This window comes from Notothenia coriiceps, unplaced genomic scaffold (genome assembly GCF_000735185.1).
Source record: "Notothenia coriiceps isolate Sejong01 unplaced genomic scaffold, NC01 NC01_scaffold00003313, whole genome shotgun sequence".
In the NCBI taxonomy this organism is placed as follows: Eukaryota; Metazoa; Chordata; class Actinopteri; order Perciformes; family Nototheniidae; genus Notothenia; species Notothenia coriiceps.
Window position 1 is genome coordinate 354608 of NW_011336014.1, and position 17966 is coordinate 372573.

Genomic DNA, 17966 nt, shown 5'->3' on the forward strand with positions numbered 1-17966 from the left:
AAGCAGCTGCGATGTAGTTAGTGAGAACTGATGACATAACAGACAATAGGAAAACAACCCTAAGTGTTTGTGGGACTGAAGAGACAGCTGTGGACATCTGGCAGACAGCATTTCATGTTTGGAAAGCTGATGCTCATATTTAGCTTCTTCTTCATGTGTCCTTCAATTTGACACACCAAATAAGAAGAGGGTTGATTAAAAAGTCAAATTTGTTACGGACACCATGCTTCTTTTTTTTACCAAAGTATAATATATTGTAATCATGATAAGTAAACATTTTTACCAAAAATCTGCACTCATAATAAAATACATAGTCATATATTATACAACATGTAATACAATTTTAACTGATTTAAAGGCACCGTTTGACCTATAATGTATAGCATGTTCATCACCTTTACAGCTCAAGCTTTTTTGCAGTGTGTCTGACTATTGTAAATTCAGGAGCACATGGGTGACAATTATTGAAAAACTGTCCATACATCGCCACCGTGTGGTGATAATGCTGCGCTGCAGTGAGAATACATCAGATGCTCACATGCCTTCTAGTCAGCTGTGTTTAATGTCAGGAGTTTTCAGTCATATGGAATATTTCATCCCTAGAGAAAGCACACGCATGAAAAGTACAGTGCATGCTTATGTGAGGCACGTGTCTACATAATATACACAAACACCCTTTTTAGAACATATATAAATTATTATTATATATAAAGTGAAGAAAAATGGAGAGAATGTTCTGTGCAGTCATGCTTGACGGTTGAATATTCATCGTGATTATAACTCGAGTAAATATGCAGAACAGTGAGCAAAAAACAAAGCAGCTGTGTTGGTGCTCTTGTTATTACACAACAGAACCGGGAGCAGATGATTCCCTGAATTAAAACATGTTAACAGTGACCTCTTTAACCTGGCTCATTCATCTGTGTGCACAGATGCACCATTCAAATGACAAGACATCTGACATTTTCCTCCAAAAGCTGTAGTAATAGTGATTTATTCTACTTATATTTACAATGTCAATCTGTTGTTCTGCTTCCCTAAACATAGTCTGGCTGATGTGGAAGTAGACCCCCAGCCATTTTACACAACTGACCTTTCATACTTCGTGGTATAGGTTCTCATTTTAGAGAGTGCAAAACATTCGACCTTCTGTTGAATTGAATGTAAGTCTACAGCTCTTCACAGGACTATTATTATTAATACAAATAATAATAACAATAATAATAATATTACATGGGATTTGTATAGCACTTTTCCTAATGCTTAAAGGCGCTTCAAATAGGTCACAAGAATCTGACTGATGACCTTCTTTCTTATAAAATATAGTATTTTTTCTACCTGCTAACTCGTATGGCTATTTTTAAACCTACATGTGATTTTCCTGTCTATATGTTGCTGGGTGTGTGTGCCTGTGTGCTCACGTAAGGATATTCAGTCGATAACAGAGCGACACAGCGGACTGCAGCTCATTACTGTCGGTCGGGACAGGTTGTAGGAAGGAGGAAAACACATCATTAAACTGGGCTCAACACATTTATCGGCCGCCGTTTAGGGTTGTAAATGTCAGGCATTCATACCATTATTTCAAATGAAATCTAACGGTTGTCTGGTTATTCTGTTTTAACACATAATCTCTCTGTGCTATCTTTCCGGGAAAAGGTCATATGAGCTGAAATTGGACCATCTCTCACTCTCCTGACTTTCTCTGGAAGAAATGCCAGAAGTAATGAAGAGGAAGAAGCTGAGAGCGATGCAGGTGCACGGTATGTCTTGTCTGGGGAACCTTCATACATCAAGAGAGTAATATGTTCTCAAAAACATTATGTGTGCAACATACTGGTACTATAGGACACTGATTATAAACATATACAGAGAGGAATACAAAGAAGTACTGCTGTGCAAGGTACATGAACCTTAAATGAATATGTGGAATATTGTGGTTTTACATAAACTAGGCAGACAATTCAAATCATTAATGTAGAGGTCAACATTAATGATTTTCCACTGAGACAAATTAAAACAATTAGCTACAAACTTGGCCCCCTACAACAACCAAATTAAACGCACACACGCACGTTACCATTTCAAGAAAGATCCCACTACAGCACAATCATCCCCCATTTTATTTTAAGTTGCTTGTAATGATCTTTTTTAATGGATAATTACAAAAACTAATTCCTTCATTGTGAAGTTGAGCTAATTGGGAATTACTGTGGACATGAACCAATAACGCTCAGTTACCATGCTTTCAGTATTTGGCTGCATGGCCTCCTATCAGGCTACATGCTAATTGCTGCTAGCAAACTTAACTTAAATGTTCCGCTAATGGCATTAGCATTAAGGCAATCAACTGATGTGTTTCAGTTCATTAAAAGCAAACCAATTATTTCACTTATCATACAAATATTACAAGCACAAAGATATGACTCTTAGTTTCAGTGCACAATGGGAATGATCAACCAAATCAACCAGTGAGTGTAATCAGTAATCATTTATTGATCCCACATGTGTGCAATTAGCATATCTGGGAAAGTAGAGATTTAATTTTAATGATGATTAAGTGAAGGATGTGGGTGAGAAACACCTGTGTGTGTCTTTGATTTAATTGACATATATATAAACATGAAACTGTTACAGTTTTGTAAAGAAATACATTTAAAATATAAGTTAAGTGTGCTTTATATATTGAATAAGCACTTACCCAAATAAACTTGATCGGTTGAGCCCTAATGTTTGTGTTTTTGAGTAATGTCCCCCCATCAACTGGTAAATGAGAAGAAAAACAACAGTCAGGTAACAGATGGCATCATAAATACATTAGATATCATGTTTCATTAACTCCTAATCACATGATTGCAACTGCATATAAAAGTAGTACGGATTTCAAATTTGAATGCAGCAGTACCATACGTATAATACGGATTTACTAAAGAAAAAAATGAAGACAATAAGTTGCATTACAGCATGTGTGATACATGCATTACACACCACTCTAAAGTATTGATGGTAGAGACAAAGATGGAGGACATAAACCTGCAGTAGGATCCAACAAACTACACCGTGCAGCGTTCGTTGGTATTTACAAATTCAGCAGAGGGTTTTGTGAATACATTATCAGAACCGTCTCTCACTTTGTCCTGCAGAACTCTGTAGGACAATGCTTTCATCTGAGAAAAATAAAATCAGCAGTCAACAGGATAACTCTTAGTATTACATGTGTTTACCCTGCGATATATCTGAGCAGAAATGTCAGTACACCAAATTTGAAATTAAGAAGCATAGTAAGTGCCTTACTTTTATTAATAGAGTCAGAAAGTTGGAAGTAAAGAGAAGAAAACAGGAAGTCAGGACTCAAAGCAAGAGGAACGACTGGAAACGGAGAAAAGACAAATGGCACGTCACATTACCGGGGTTATATCTTTAGTGATGGATCACTGTTAACAGCTCTACTGTATATCCATGAAATGTGTAGTATTATTGGTAGATGTATGTGGCCTCGGGGCGTGTGCTTTAGTGGGAGCATGAGGGGATTCATCTATAAAATAACATATGTACATCTCTCAGAGACACACACACACAGCAGGAGAGTCTGTCATGGTTATTTTAATTCTGCAGACAGGAACGACACAGAAACTGTAGGCGGGCAGATGTGTGTAGCAGAGTTATCATTTACATTGAGATGGGCATACACACTATGTATGTATGTCAGAAAGCTATGTGGAGATTTTTCAGGATAAGAACATACTCTGAAGATTGAAATGCTAACAGCTGGTGCTTTAGAATGTAACTTCTTTTAATACTGAAAAGGAGATAAGTACAACTGAAAATATCCATTATAAAGCCGTTTTGGATGAGCAATTCATTCTTACTTTAAAAGCCTTATTTATGCTCTAGGATTTGAGTAATCTTGGTTAGTTTCCAGCTGAAAAGTCTCCACATCAAGAATGTAATCATGTACACAAGAAGAATTTGATAGGAAAGCAATTGAACTTCAATAATCAGCTGCATCTAGACTGAATGTGAGAATAAAACACAGCACAGGATCAAAAGATAGAAGAGATGGGAGCGAGGGTAGCAGAGAGGAGGGAGAGAGGAGGAGAAGAAGGTCAAAGATGTTGAGGCCTGAGGGTGAAAACATGGCATACTGTATCTATCATATAAATAGATATATATATATTACAGAGACACTATAGGGTATGAACACGTCCCTCATTCTGCTTATTCCCTTTAATACTGTGGCGATTACAGCTGTGGTCATCAAGCCAGTCACTGTAAAGAAATCTGCATATTGAAAGTCCCTTTTCTAAAGAAACGTAAAAAACTAAACATTAAAAACACCATTCAGAGACGAGCTACATTTGCAGAGTTCAAACAACATGTCATGCAGTGAGGAGTAAGATTTTCTTTAGACTTGTGTATGTTTTGTTCCAACATGAAATATTAATACAAAATAAAATAAAAACACCAACTTACTAAATAATGTATAGCAGAGCTTTTAAAACAAGTTATGGCACATTTGAACAGATAATGGCAACACATTTCACATTATTCAAGGATCAATTTCAGGTCATTAAGAAAAATGTATAAATAACATTTTTGGCATAAAACTCTCCATATATATCACTTTCATGCCATTTCATGCATTTCCTAACGTTATGGCACGATGCCCTAAATGTACTGTCTTTGTCAATCAATGATGAACACCTATAACATCTGGTATGAGGATTGATACTAAACATCTGTGATTTGTCAAGCAGGGTAAAAGGGATAGGAGGGCTTTGAACACAGCAAGTAAGACTCATGTGCAGAATATATGATCTGTACCATTTTTTTAAATGACAATAAATAATCTTGTGTCATTAATAAATACACGGTGGATAAGGTACATGAAAGGGGCCTTTAACAGTAAAGCAAGGCTTATTAAAAGCAAAACGACTCTTTTCAGGCAGTGAGTAAGACACCCATGTCTAAGTGACAGTTAATAGGGGACTGTTATCATATTGAGGCAAATTAGAAAGTGAAACAAGGTGTAGAGTTTAAATGAGGTGAAGCACCCAGTAATGTTATTATTTCCTTATGTTTAAATCTAATTGTTAATGTATTTAAACCCAATACTTTAATAACTTGATTTATAGTATATTAAAATGTCCTGTCTGACTTTGTCATAACAATTTTACCGTTAACAGTTGGGAACGTTTTTATTCTCTCCTAAACTGGCGTATTTTTTCGATGCATAATGTCATGATTAATAAAAATGTTTTTAATTCTCAGAAATATAAATTGTAGAGGCGTGTTAGTTTCAATCTAACCTACTTAAAACATTTGACGCTGATTAGATTTTTGGAAAGGTAAAATAAAGGCTTTAGTTAGAATTGGAAATGAATACAAATGGCAAGACGTATGTTGTTTTAAATGTATATTTTCACGTTTTGGAACTACACTTAGCCTTGTTATGGAGGGTTGGAGGATAAGATTGATACAATTCTCTTAAGTACAGTGAATATGGACAACATGATTGTCATTGTTTTTTATATTCTTGTCCAAAATGTTCAAAAACCAAAGTGTATAACAACAATTCTAGTTTTAATACGGTTATGTGTTTTATCGACTGGGACCATTAACATCCTGCAAAATGCCCAGTCATACGTTTGTCAAACGCATAATGTTTTTGTTATACTTGGATTTTGTACAAATACAAGATATAACTTGTATATTGGAGATTGTCCCTCTGCTTGCGGTCGTTAGCTAAGCTAACTGGCTGTAGCTTCATATTTACTGTACAGACATTAGAGCGGTGATATTCTCCTCTAACTCTCAGTAAGAAACATAACCTCAAATGTGAAACTGATACTTCAACAGCTCACATTCTCCAGGAAATTCAAGCTGAACAATTGAGAGGTTACTTACGTCACATGTAATGATTTATGGGTCATATTGTAGTACTTTATATGTCTCATCTCTTACAGTGGGCACCTGTATAACATAACACTCGACTGTCACAGCCTGAGCTGAAACGTTGCCAAAATATGGGATTGTCTTAGTTGAATACATGTTCACTGCTAAAGGAAGTGTGTACGTGATGAAGCTACAGTTGCAAAACACATGTGAGTGTGTGTCTAAGTGAGATAGGTGAAGAGGTAGGGTCAGCAGAGATCCCAGGAAGAGAGAATCATGTCCAGGCTATAGTTGCCTGATGGGGGGGAGGTTGAGGGTCTCCAGAGCACTGTGGTAGAGCTCTCTCAACGCTCTCAACAGATGCAGACGACAAAACATCTGGTTGAACAGATGAGGCAGCGGCTCCTGGAGAGAGAGACAGAAAGACAAGGGGAAGAAGAAACGCGTGGGTGGGTTAAAGAAAGAGAAAGAGAAAGAAAAACAGGGATTTCAGACCAAAAGCAAGATTTAGAAGGAACTCACACTACATACAACTGGTAGGTTTTTTTTCAACATTGTTTACATTTGTCAGTCACAATGAAATAACCAGAACATAGCACACTAATCTCTGTTCAACAGTGAGGGAACATGGACAAAAACGCCTATTTAAAATTGTTTATAAAAGTATTTATAAATATATAAATTAAAAATAGTAATATTCACCAAAACTCACATCTCCTGGGCTCATAATTCCCTTTCAGTGAATAAACACTATCATACTGTACAAGCACAAGACTACGGTTACTGACGACAGTGTATAAATGATCAAAAGTAAATGTATCCTCACCCCCAGCACATGGACTCTGTTGTAGTACGAGCTGAAGTCTTTACTGAGAGACACTAGGAATTTACAGATCTGAGGAACACAAACAAGAGTTAGAAAAACATAATGATGTATAAACAAATCAATGTATATACATAAACATAACAACAGCCAAGTTTGGTTTGATGCCCCTCTTTGTTTAGTGATAAATTAATCTCAATCCCCTGACCTGTTCAGTCTTAATGTTGACTCTGGCTCCTCCCCCTTCACAGTCTAACGCTTGTCCTGATTGGTCCAGCTGCTCGGAGAATGTAATGAGGTAATTGAACAGCAGAAGCCACTCGCCCTGTCAGTCAAAACACAGACAGCATGGAAGGATTAACACTGAAGTGTGTCTGAGGAAAGTGAGAAGAGTTTAACGTATTTTCAATAAAACAACATGCTACCTCCTCTTTCAGAGCAGAGAAGTCCAGCTTGGAGGTGTCAGGGATTTCTGGGTAGAGACCTGCAGGTAAACAGCCAGAAACACGACATAACAAATAGAATACGATACAATTCAACAATGCTAAATTATCAGTTTCTGTGGTTTTATGTATGTATTTTTTTGTTATTTATTCTACAAACTTCTGACAACATTTCTCTGTGTTGGAATTCAACAGACACTGGAATGGAATGTCTGTTGTGGTCTCTTCATTTTTTCCAGAGCTATATATTTTCTTTTCTTAAAATGAAATAAAATACTAAAATAAACAAACCCCAAAAAATGATTGATTTATTTTATTGGGCTGCCTCTCCAACACACCCGTTCAATTATGCTGGCACTTAATGTATAGTTGTATCTTAGTTTATTATATTACATCATCATTTATCGGTTGAGAAAAATTGGAGTCTGTAAAGTAACTTGCTGAGGAAAAAAGTGTAATAGTTGCATCTGACATGTACTGGGGTATAAATATAAGGTAGCAGAATACAAAAATACTAAGTAATGCACAAAACTCAACGAAAAACGTACTATAACTACTTAGTATTGGTTGAATGACTTGGATACTTTTTTGTTACCACTGGTCTATCCCTACTGTCACAGGGATGCACTGCATGTGTCAAATTGTCTCCAGAAAGCAACAAAAACAACAACAGCTTTAGACTGTAGTTCTCACAGACGTCTTCTTGTATGATAAGAAAAGTAGATTAACTATCATTTGTCTAACATTGTAACATCTATACAGGAAGTTAGGAAATAAGACCACTGATGAAAAGACACCACTGTCCTGCATTTCTCTGTTCACCTACAGGACCAAAGTGGCAGCAAATCTTTGATGTCTCTTTTTATTAACAGTTATAATATAGAAGTAGCTCACCACATTCATTGTCTGTATTGATTTCTTTCAAATGTGCTCGACAGAACACTTTTACAAGAGAGCAATACATTCAGCCTGTGATTTATCAGAGAACATCATCACACTCCTGCTGAACTCTTATGACTCTGGCTGTGCCTTCTTCTTTTTAATTGAAATATTGATTTTAAAATTTGATGAAGTATGCCATGTCTTTTTTAATTCTTAGACTAAGTGAATGCTGCCAGGCCGCAGCAGTCTGAGTTAGAGGTTTGTCACGTTGTTGACCAGAGGAATGAAACATGAATCTCTTGCATAACTCACCCTTCTCCACCCCTCTCTCGTAGCTGTCGAACAGAGTGTGCAGTCTGGCGCAGTTATACATCACAAACACTCCTCCTCTCGGCCCTTTGGTGGAGACGCCCCCTTCCCTCTGGACGTCCAGTGTCACCTAAACAGATAGCTGTCAATCATTCTGGCTCCACTTATTAAAGATCAGAGTACATTGTCATCAGTGACCTTATTCTAATGAACCAATATGGCACTTTTTGACAAATACACATCAACTAAATGCATGGTCTGATGTTAGCACCCATCATTGGAGGTGGCACATAAAAGAGAATAATTAGTGCGAGTGAATGTGTTTTTTTCCTGTAAATACGTGGATAACATTGAATGACTACATTTTTCACAACCACACAGCTGATGATGACTCACAGGACTGGTGTGGACCGTTGACAGCAGCTCAAATCTGACGGTGGCAGAGGTCATGACCCTGATGATGTCATCCCACGTCTGACCTACAAGAGGAAAAAGAGGAGGAGGTTGTATTTCACTGCAGGACACTCCTTTCACATTCAGCATCTGTCAGTTCAATGTGATGACTGAGGAGCAGATGATTCAAAATCTCCCTCATGCAGGAAGCGATAACATGTCCTCTTATTTTTGATCATGTCTTAGGTAAAGTCTTTCAAGGTTTTCTGGAACACACCTACGTGATAAGGCCCAAAGATTCTAATTTCATGGACTACAAAATATCCAAAACATTTGAGAAGAATAAAAGAACTCGTAAATATCATAAAACATTGTTTATTTTGTGTTTTAGATTTATTATAATCATCAGATTATTAAAATATTTTCCTCATGCACACCTCTAATTTGTGTTCAAGTAGAATTTTAATTATTAGCTCATCATGGTGAGAGTAGACTTGTATAGTTAAGGACATTTTGTGTATCTGGAGTCGACTTCTCTCTCTCTCAACAGAAGATATAAGAGACATTTAGGACAAAGTTGCTTCATGAGGCACATTACAAAGAGGATGTACATAAATACGCACCTTCTACCTGATCTCCATACTTCATCTCTGAGGCCTCCTTCATCTGACCTCTTCTCAGCCTGCAGGAGAGGAAACCAAGGCCCTTTTTAGACATGTACACAGACAGCTGGCCTAAAATGACTACGTGATATCACAGAGATCTCTTAAAGCCCTATTAACACCAACGAGTGTTCTTTTAATTTAGTTTAATTAGAACTGCAAAGTCACAGTGCAGATGAGATCCTAGTGAGTGTTTGGTGATAATAAACCTCTGTCTACTGGAGAGTATAACAGGGAGACAGGACAGAGGGAATATAGAGGACATATAGAAGGAGACAGAAACTTTGAGAATACACAAGAGAGGAGGCAGACAGTGAGATGTGACCTACTGCAGATACTGTGCAGCGGTGAGGTGAGAGCCAGGAGTCTTCACCGGCCCACACACCAGATGTCTCTGCAGACACAGAGAGAAGAGCAGGTAAAGATAGGAACACATACATGGTGTGTGTGTGTGTGTGTGTGTGTGTGTGTGTGTGTGTGTGTGTGTGTGTGTGTGTGTGTGTGTGTGGTTACCTGCGTGTGTGTCGCTCCACTGGCTCTCCACAGCACTGCTATCTGCTGCTGGCGGAACTCATCCTGACAGGAAGTCACATGTAACACTGTTGCCATGGCTACCTATAGAAGAGGAAGCAAGGGCATATGAAGTTTTATGTCATTTTTAATAAGAAAAAATGTGTTTGAAACTGCATAGTGTGTGTGTCTTACTGTGCAGTCGGCAGTGGCTCGGTCCAGCTGCGCCAGGTGGGAAACACTGTCCCTGTGAACTGGAACAGATACACAAACATGTCCTACCAGTTAACATTACATGCCAACTATCTGCTTAGCTACTCTTCTATTAGAGGCATGGTAACACTGCCAATGGTTTGAAGGAAATAGTTAAGCATTTTGTGAATAACACTAATTAACGTTCTATCATAGTTGAGGGACTTAACTTATATTTATATTTTAAATGTTTACGGTGGAGTTTTGACCTCTAGGAGTGCTAAGTAGTGGTTAAATGTTGGTTGATAAATGACCCATTAAGAGGACCCATCTTGATGACCTGTTAAACTGTTCTGCTAGTATTTCACACAGTTCCACTGATTGATAGGTGGCAGTAATGCTCCAATATACACAGTACAAGAAAAACACTTTCTCTAAAACATGGATGTCAACAATAATTTTAAAAAAAAGCATTTGCAAACCAACGTAAAAAAAAAAAAAATTGGTTTGCAATTTGGATCAAGGTAATAGCACGTGACACTTATGTTAGACCTTAAGGATACAAACAATGCCATTTGGTTATTAAAAGTGATTGTAACATCATAGGAAGTAGGAAACTACTATGGGGACCTTTAAGTATAGAGTTGGAAACAACTAGCTTAGCTCAGCATAAAGACTTGAAGCAGGGGGAGCAGTTAGCCTGGCTTTACCCAAAGGTAAAAACAAGCTCATGAATAAATATGTCATATCTTGTTTGTTGAAAACATGTCTTTGAGGCCTCACCTGTGCAGGTACCGATGCTGGGGTCGTATCCCAGCAGCCCCTCCTCCTGGAACACGCGTTTCAGGTTAACCCTGAGGCCTCCCTCATTCTCCCCTTCCTCTGCCTTCCTCCCTCCTCCTCCTCCTCCGCCGCCTCCTCCTCCTCCTCCTCCTCCTCCTCCTCCTCCTCCTCCTCCGCTGGTTCTCCTGCCTCTTTCTGTTTCCCTCTCTTTGTATGGGGAGTTCTCCAGCGCATCCTGAATCTTCTCCTCCCGCTCCTCATTGGTCCAGTTGGCTGGAGCTGTCGGCCAATCGATGCCCAGGGCTCGGAGAAAGGTGATGATGTTGCTGTCTTCAGGAAGCGTGGGGCAGTAAGACACTGCCAATCTGGAACAGGTAAGGAGGTTTTTAGTGATTAAAGTGGGGTTTCCTTCTATGGCTGATAATTAGACTTATATTTTATACACAGATGATGGAACAATTAATTTGACTGATGAACATTAATAAGTAAGAAAAGATTGAAACAAAGCCTACAAATGTATCCCCAATACCCATACAAGCAACAAAATACAAGGTTTTTTCTTGTTGATAATAAACAACATAATTTAAAGACCCCTTGATAGAGTAAAACAATTAAAGTGTTAGGCACAAGATAGTTCAGAAATGTGGGATTAACCTGTAGATTTACCCTTGTCTTCTCAGCAGCACCCCCATGTGGTCAGCCAGCAGAACAGTCCTCAGCTGGCCCAGGGTCAGTGTGTCAGGAGTGGGTGTGTTGGGTTTAGGGTGCAGCGCGGGGCAGTTGAGCACCACACAGCCCTGCCTCTGGCCCGAGGGCTTCAGGTACTCTGTGGCTGCATCTGCCAGGACAGCTTTGAAGGCTGCGGCCCGGTCCACCCTCACCCTCAGACCCTCACCCGTTACCTCCCCACCGGCCACAGGGAGAACCCCACTGCCACGCAGGGACAGGACCCTGGACATCACTGCTGGAGGGACCTGGGCGGAGATAGCAGGTAATTAGAGACTAATGTATGCATGCATGCATGAATTCAACTTTATGTGAGAAGAAGAAAAAAGGAATTGTAGGTAATTGTTTATCACTTTTAGTTAACTAATCATATGTAGAATTACACTACACATGGTAAACAGTACAGTTAAATGTATTGGACAAGAGAACAGCTCAGCTCAGAAATAAAAATGCATCAGCACAATAAGAGCACTAGTCATGTAATGATTGAATTACAATGGATAGGGTGCCTAATATAAAGTATAGTACCAAATGTATATACGTAAAAGAAGGTTTTTGGGTGCATATGCATACAAACTAGAGGTGGTTTGATACAGTGAAATAGCATGCAACTGACATAAGAGGATATTGTACTAGCATGTCATTTAAAATCTTAGTTCACATAGATGTGCCTGTCTAAAAAACGTTTCCCCTTGCATTTTTGTTCATGATCTTATAGAGATGCATATCAATGGAAACATATCAGATGTTGGCATCTGCATACAATCTGCTCCTAGTAATAGGATGGGTTAAAAGCAGAGAACAGATGTCACTGTGTGTGCTGTGTGCTCTGCATGTGTGACCATTAAAGAGGGTTTCATCCCTTCAATTATAGTCTATCATTATACATGTTGACAACATGTCAACAACATGATGTTGTTGATGTCACATGTTGATACATCATAGAAAAATGTGTTAATATTTATAAGGGGACATAATCTTAGTTGCGTCCTATTTTGAGAAAGACTGACACGAACAAGCTATGCAGGCCTCCGTGTGTTAATGTTGCTGCACAGTTAGACTTGCTTCTCTGGCTTGCAGCTCTATGCGTGTTTGACCCATATTTCATCTGCAGCTCACGGGTTAATAATTACTGCCGCAGGCTGTTCATGTCTGGTCGATCATGATGGGGCCACCGATCAATTCAGCTGTCTCAGTAGTCAGTACCACTCAAAAATTAACATTTGGGGATTTGAAGGATTCGAGTCAGCATTCAGTTATGTTTTTCTGTCAGCTGAACTCAGCTGAGCGTTATGAAGCAGATAATTCCGATCCCCAGCCCCTATTGGCCAGGTCACGTTCCGAACAGTGAAAGCACCTTCCGTCCATTTAAATATTAATGCGCTAAACAAAAACACCTTCACCACATCGAACACCAGGGGAACTATAATGCTGAGTGGAAGAATACAGTGTCAAAGCGTGACAAGTTTCAACTGGCTAATGGCTATGTCTAACACCAGCTAGCGTTTCATGAGAGGGCTATGGGTATCAAGCGGTTTTTAAAAAGGACTCCTTCAGTGAATATATCGTTAACATAAAACGTATTAAACAAACTGTAGAATAAACCCCTTCATAATAACGTTACTAGAAAACCCAACAGGTATCAGTCAAACCAACCTGCCCGTCCGCATACAGCGTGTTGAGCATCGTGGTCGGCGACAAGAAGTCCCTGTTCCGGAGGTTTTTAGCGCTGCTCTCCTTGAACCATAGCTTCTCCGTCTCAGGGAAGATCCTTTCGCCGTTTTCCCGGCTGCCATCGAGGACATCCTCTCGTTTCACCCGCAGTGCGGAGCTCAGCGCCCGGACGGTCGGGGTGATCCGGAGGGGCGAATACTCCTCGGTGTTCTCCATCAGCAACACTAACAGGTGAGCTACCACTGCCAGGCTATCAGCACATCCACACCCTGCTCATACCCTCCGTTCAGACCCGGTGTCACTGCTCGCTGTGATGCAGGCTTTACTAAGCTCCAACACCGCTGAACATGCCAGTTACAGCCCTACGGGGAACCGCTGATCGATGTCAGATATCGGCTGTGAAGAACGACTGCATTGGATGTTTTTTTCTTCCTTTGCGGAACTAGTGTAGTGCAATCCGTGTTTCTTCCGAGGTGAATTTACGTGTCGGACCAGTGGAATATGCTTAATAGCGCCCTCCAGTGTGTGGCAGAGTAACTGTAACGGTATGGCCAAAAACTTGTGGACACACACTTGTCTGCATTATGTTTGAGCAATATTTCCTGTAAGAGTGTTTCGCAAATATTTACACTCTTGATCTTCTCCTTAGATCACTATGCTAAGGTTTTCGTGATTGATGTTGCTGTAAATTATTGTCTTCTGTTTGCTATTGTAGTAAAGTGTTTCTATTGCATGTACAGCACTTTGGCTCGACCACATTTTTTTTAAATGTGCTGTATTATAAAAATAAAACATGATTTGTTTCGAATGGCCCCTTTTAGGTGAGTGTCACTCAGGTCTCAACAAGCATCTGGGAACATTGGAGGAAGCAGATGAGGGGGAGCAGTACAGGCCACCAGAACACATGCAGCCCTTCAACACCAGTACGTTAAAGTTTTAAGGAAAAATGCAAACCTGCTGGGTCCTGAGGTCCAAAACGTATAGATCACGTTAAACATTGAAAGAAAACACTGCACAAACTGAGACATAATTATAAGAAGTTGGCTTGGGAACTGGAGGGTCACTGGTTCCAGTAACCAAATCAAAGTGGGGACTGGCACCCTGTGGCCGTTTATATAATAAATGCCCACTGCATCTTATATTAGGATAGGTAAAATACTAAATCTACATTTCTCTGCGTGTGCATTGCTGTGTACCTGAGTGACGATTGAACGTGGACGCGATTCAAATCCTACATTTCCATAAACAAATATATTTAAATAATTGATACACATTTTAAAAGGCTACAGGGACAGCTTTTCCAAATGTTCATCATAAACTTAGTCTGGAGCTTTTTGGTCTGTTGAGGTGGGCTTTGGCTGCGGCATCAGTATCTGTGTGGTGTCTGTAGAAACTGCAAACACTGTCAGTACATCCCAAAATATACCAAACTGCCCTTTATAGTGAGAAAAATAGCCCACACATTTAAGATGTAAAATAATCTGAAACTGAGCACTTTGGCCACAAACTGCCACAGAATGAGGAAGCATTTGTCATCGTGCCTCCTCCAAGTCATGTGAAAAGTTGCTTCTTCCACCCATCAGAAATACTCGTTCTGCAGAAAGTCTCACCAGAGAATGTAATGATAGAAAACACACCTCAATCAGACACAGTAGAAACAGTGGAACACTTGACAAAACAGCGTTTATTAGTTTTTACACTGCTCCAACAGTTTGACAGTTTCAAAGAAGAGAGACTGAATAAGTTACTGATATAAAAGCGAAAGTAAAAAGGCACTGACAGTTACCATCGTTGATTATGAACCCTGCTTTCAGGAGTGTTCGTGGTGGAGGACGCCGGGCTGCAGAGGCTGATGGACCATGAAAAGGAAATGCACGACAATCTGATGAGTCAGCTGATCATGCATGAAAGGATCAGCTGAGGAAACCACGAGAGACACCCTGGACTCGTGGACGGGATATTGTTGAGGTTCCCTTCACCTCACTGCCCTGACACTTCCTTTGGGAGCGACATTGGAGAGCGTTATTCAGGTGAAGGGAACACCGCTCTGATGTGCCTAAGCCCTCGTATTTTTCAACAGTGGGCCAACTGAGATCATGTCCTCTTTAACGTGGACTCTGCTCAGTTGTGTCTAATAAAAATCCAGGACACATTACAGTCATGCTCTCTGACTCACTGCTCATATAATGTAGTGTTTTTATCAATTTATTTAACCTTAAAACGATACCATTATAAAGTGATTGTGGCTAAAAATACCAAAGGACTATGAAGCTGCATCATATTAATAAAGACATTTAATATGACAACATTCCCCCTAAAGAATTATGTTAAATATCAATTCCAATGCAATTTTACATTCAGATGAAGCCCATTAAAATATGGCCAGGGAGACCCGTGATACTGCAAACCTTTTTCTATCCTAACAATAAAGATAACAACAGGACCTTTTCATGCTTGTTTTTACATTCAAATAATGTACCAGAATTTAAAGAAAGCATTTCTGTGTCAACAATTCATATCATATCATATTTGAGCTGTGCTGCCCAAATTAAGGGAAAACCAGAGTAAGCTATTTAAATATATATATGGTATGTGTACACACCACTGTTACAATGTAGTGAAGGAGAGAGAGCTCCTCAGTAGTTTGTGAATGCTCAGTGTGACGTCGCACAGATCATAAATGCTAAATGGGAAATGTACTCAATAACTGAACAAACATAAGGAGAATAATACAAAATATATACATTTAGAGTTATTATATAGAGAACATAAAAGGAATGTCCACTTTAAAAAGTGAGAATTCCAAATGATGTGCAGTTGGTGCTATAGGTGTCATTCTTTGCTGACACGAAATTCCCGGTTGCGTTTCCTATTCTCAGCAATCCGGGAGAAAACGTGTCATTGAGGAAAAGCACCTTCAAACTCAGTCTTTACGCTCCTATACATCCGGGTCAAAATGGAAAAGCAGCATATAACAGAGACCATGGTATTCATTTAACTTTCCTTTTGTGTTTGAGAGAAACAAAACCAATTCACTTTGAACCATCTACATCAGAATGTGTAGACTGGTATAAGCTAAACTGGTTTTGGTTTTATACTAGTCAACGGAGGCATGTATATTTTATACTTCTCTATACCATTACCAGTGTTATAGATCAATCGTTTTTCCCTAAAGAACAATAAAGTTAAACTGATTTAAGAAATTCCGAGTAATCTCCTTTGATCAATGATTTGTGAGGAACCTTCTTGTTGATAAAAAAGTGTTCTAACTCCGCCGGTGCGCTCGGGACGTCCTGTGCATCATGGGATGGAAACGGAGCCTATAACCAGCTGGAGCTCAGAATTACAGCTGCATTATGGGTTCCGTTACAATCCCACCCACTAAAACGAGCTCCAGGCCCGGGCTCGGGTCATCAGGTTAACACAGCTCAAAAGAAAAGGAACAACAAGTTATTAACTGGGATACAGCTGAAGCCTGCAAGTGTCTTAGTCCAATGATTATATTACATTATTTTTGGATTACAGAAAATATGTCTGATGAATTCAATATGTAAAATATGTGATTGGTAAAGGACAGCATTCTACAAAACCCAATTCATTCATTTAGAAATGTGGGAAGATGGACCCTTTAAATCCATTCTAAACAGCTTGATTTAAGCGTATTAGCCAAGAACGTAATATACATAATGCTGGTTGTTAAACATCAAAACTATTTGTGTTACTAGCTCCTCCAATTTTCCACCTTCAGACACAGAACTGTAGGGTTATCTGAAATCACGGGTTATTGGTTTAACATAAAACAAGGTCATCCATCAACTCAGCTGTAAGTGGTTGAAAAGTCACCACAAATCAATGTAATCACATTTATTTTTTACAAAGGAAAGCACCACGAATGCTTATGATCAAACTGAAATCAAAGTATTGATGTCTTATGAAATTGGGTTGTGAGAAAATATGATGCAATTATTGCTATATTTTTCAATCTAAGCACATTTCAAAATCATTGTAAATCACAATGCATTGTTTAAAGACTCTTTGGTAATATAGTCTTTTTGAAGTAAACCGTATATACAGCGGCTGTGAAAAGGTTTCCATGTCTGGTCAGACAATATTTGAAAATGTGTATCTTAGCAACTGATAGATAAGATCAATCTTAAAGGAAGTACTGGTAATTGTTTATCAAGTTTTCCCAGACTGTCCGTTGGATGAGGAATGCCTATCACTTACGGAATCACAAAGGTAGCTCTTTGTCTTTTTCAAATGGTGCACCATCTTGAAAAACCTGTTGTATCATCTGTTAGGAGCCGGGAAATAAATAGAAAGTTAAGTAGCAGTTAGGGCCACGAGAGGTCAGCAAGGACGACAAGGAAGAACAATTGAATGACAAATGATAGGGGAGTGCTGGAGAGAAGACGTTTACATCATATGACTCTACCTCTGTGGCTAAAAATAGCCTTTAGACACTTATTCAAAGCAGCATTCATTTCTCATTCTCAAAGGTTTGAAAAAGCCTGAAAATGAGAACTCAATCTGGACAGAAAAGAGGCAGTTGGTGAAAACAGAGAGGACTTAGATGACCTTTCACTTTGTCACTTTGACTTCCACCCTTGATAAAGAGGGCTTTGCCGGACAATATAAAGAAAGTTAAAACACCAGGCAGTTTGACAAGCAGTA

At 39.1% G+C, this 17966-nt stretch overlaps 1 protein-coding gene and 1 long non-coding RNA gene across 2 annotated transcripts; one reads left to right on the top strand and one right to left on the bottom strand.

The window, feature by feature from the left end:
- Positions 1-3587: 3587 nt before the first annotated feature.
- Positions 3588-13736, bottom strand: dalrd3 (DALR anticodon binding domain containing 3). The gene is made up of 14 exons (XM_010766406.1): positions 13275-13736; positions 11559-11866; positions 11061-11257; positions 10893-10997; positions 10113-10171; positions 9921-10022; positions 9737-9801; positions 9369-9427; positions 8749-8831; positions 8356-8482; positions 7144-7202; positions 6927-7043; positions 6722-6790; positions 3588-6300 (listed from the first exon to the last, which is right to left on the bottom strand). The coding sequence occupies exons 1-14, from the start codon at positions 13506-13508 to the stop codon at positions 6181-6183; spliced, it is 1704 nt and encodes a 567-aa protein (XP_010764708.1). The 5' UTR covers positions 13509-13736; the 3' UTR covers positions 3588-6180.
- On the top strand, positions 13272-16383 carry LOC104941319 (uncharacterized). Its single transcript, XR_797887.1, has 3 exons — positions 13272-13523; positions 14114-14215; positions 15107-16383. It is a non-coding gene; the product is annotated as an uncharacterized lncRNA (long non-coding RNA).
- The last annotated feature ends 1583 nt before the right edge of the window (positions 16384-17966 follow it).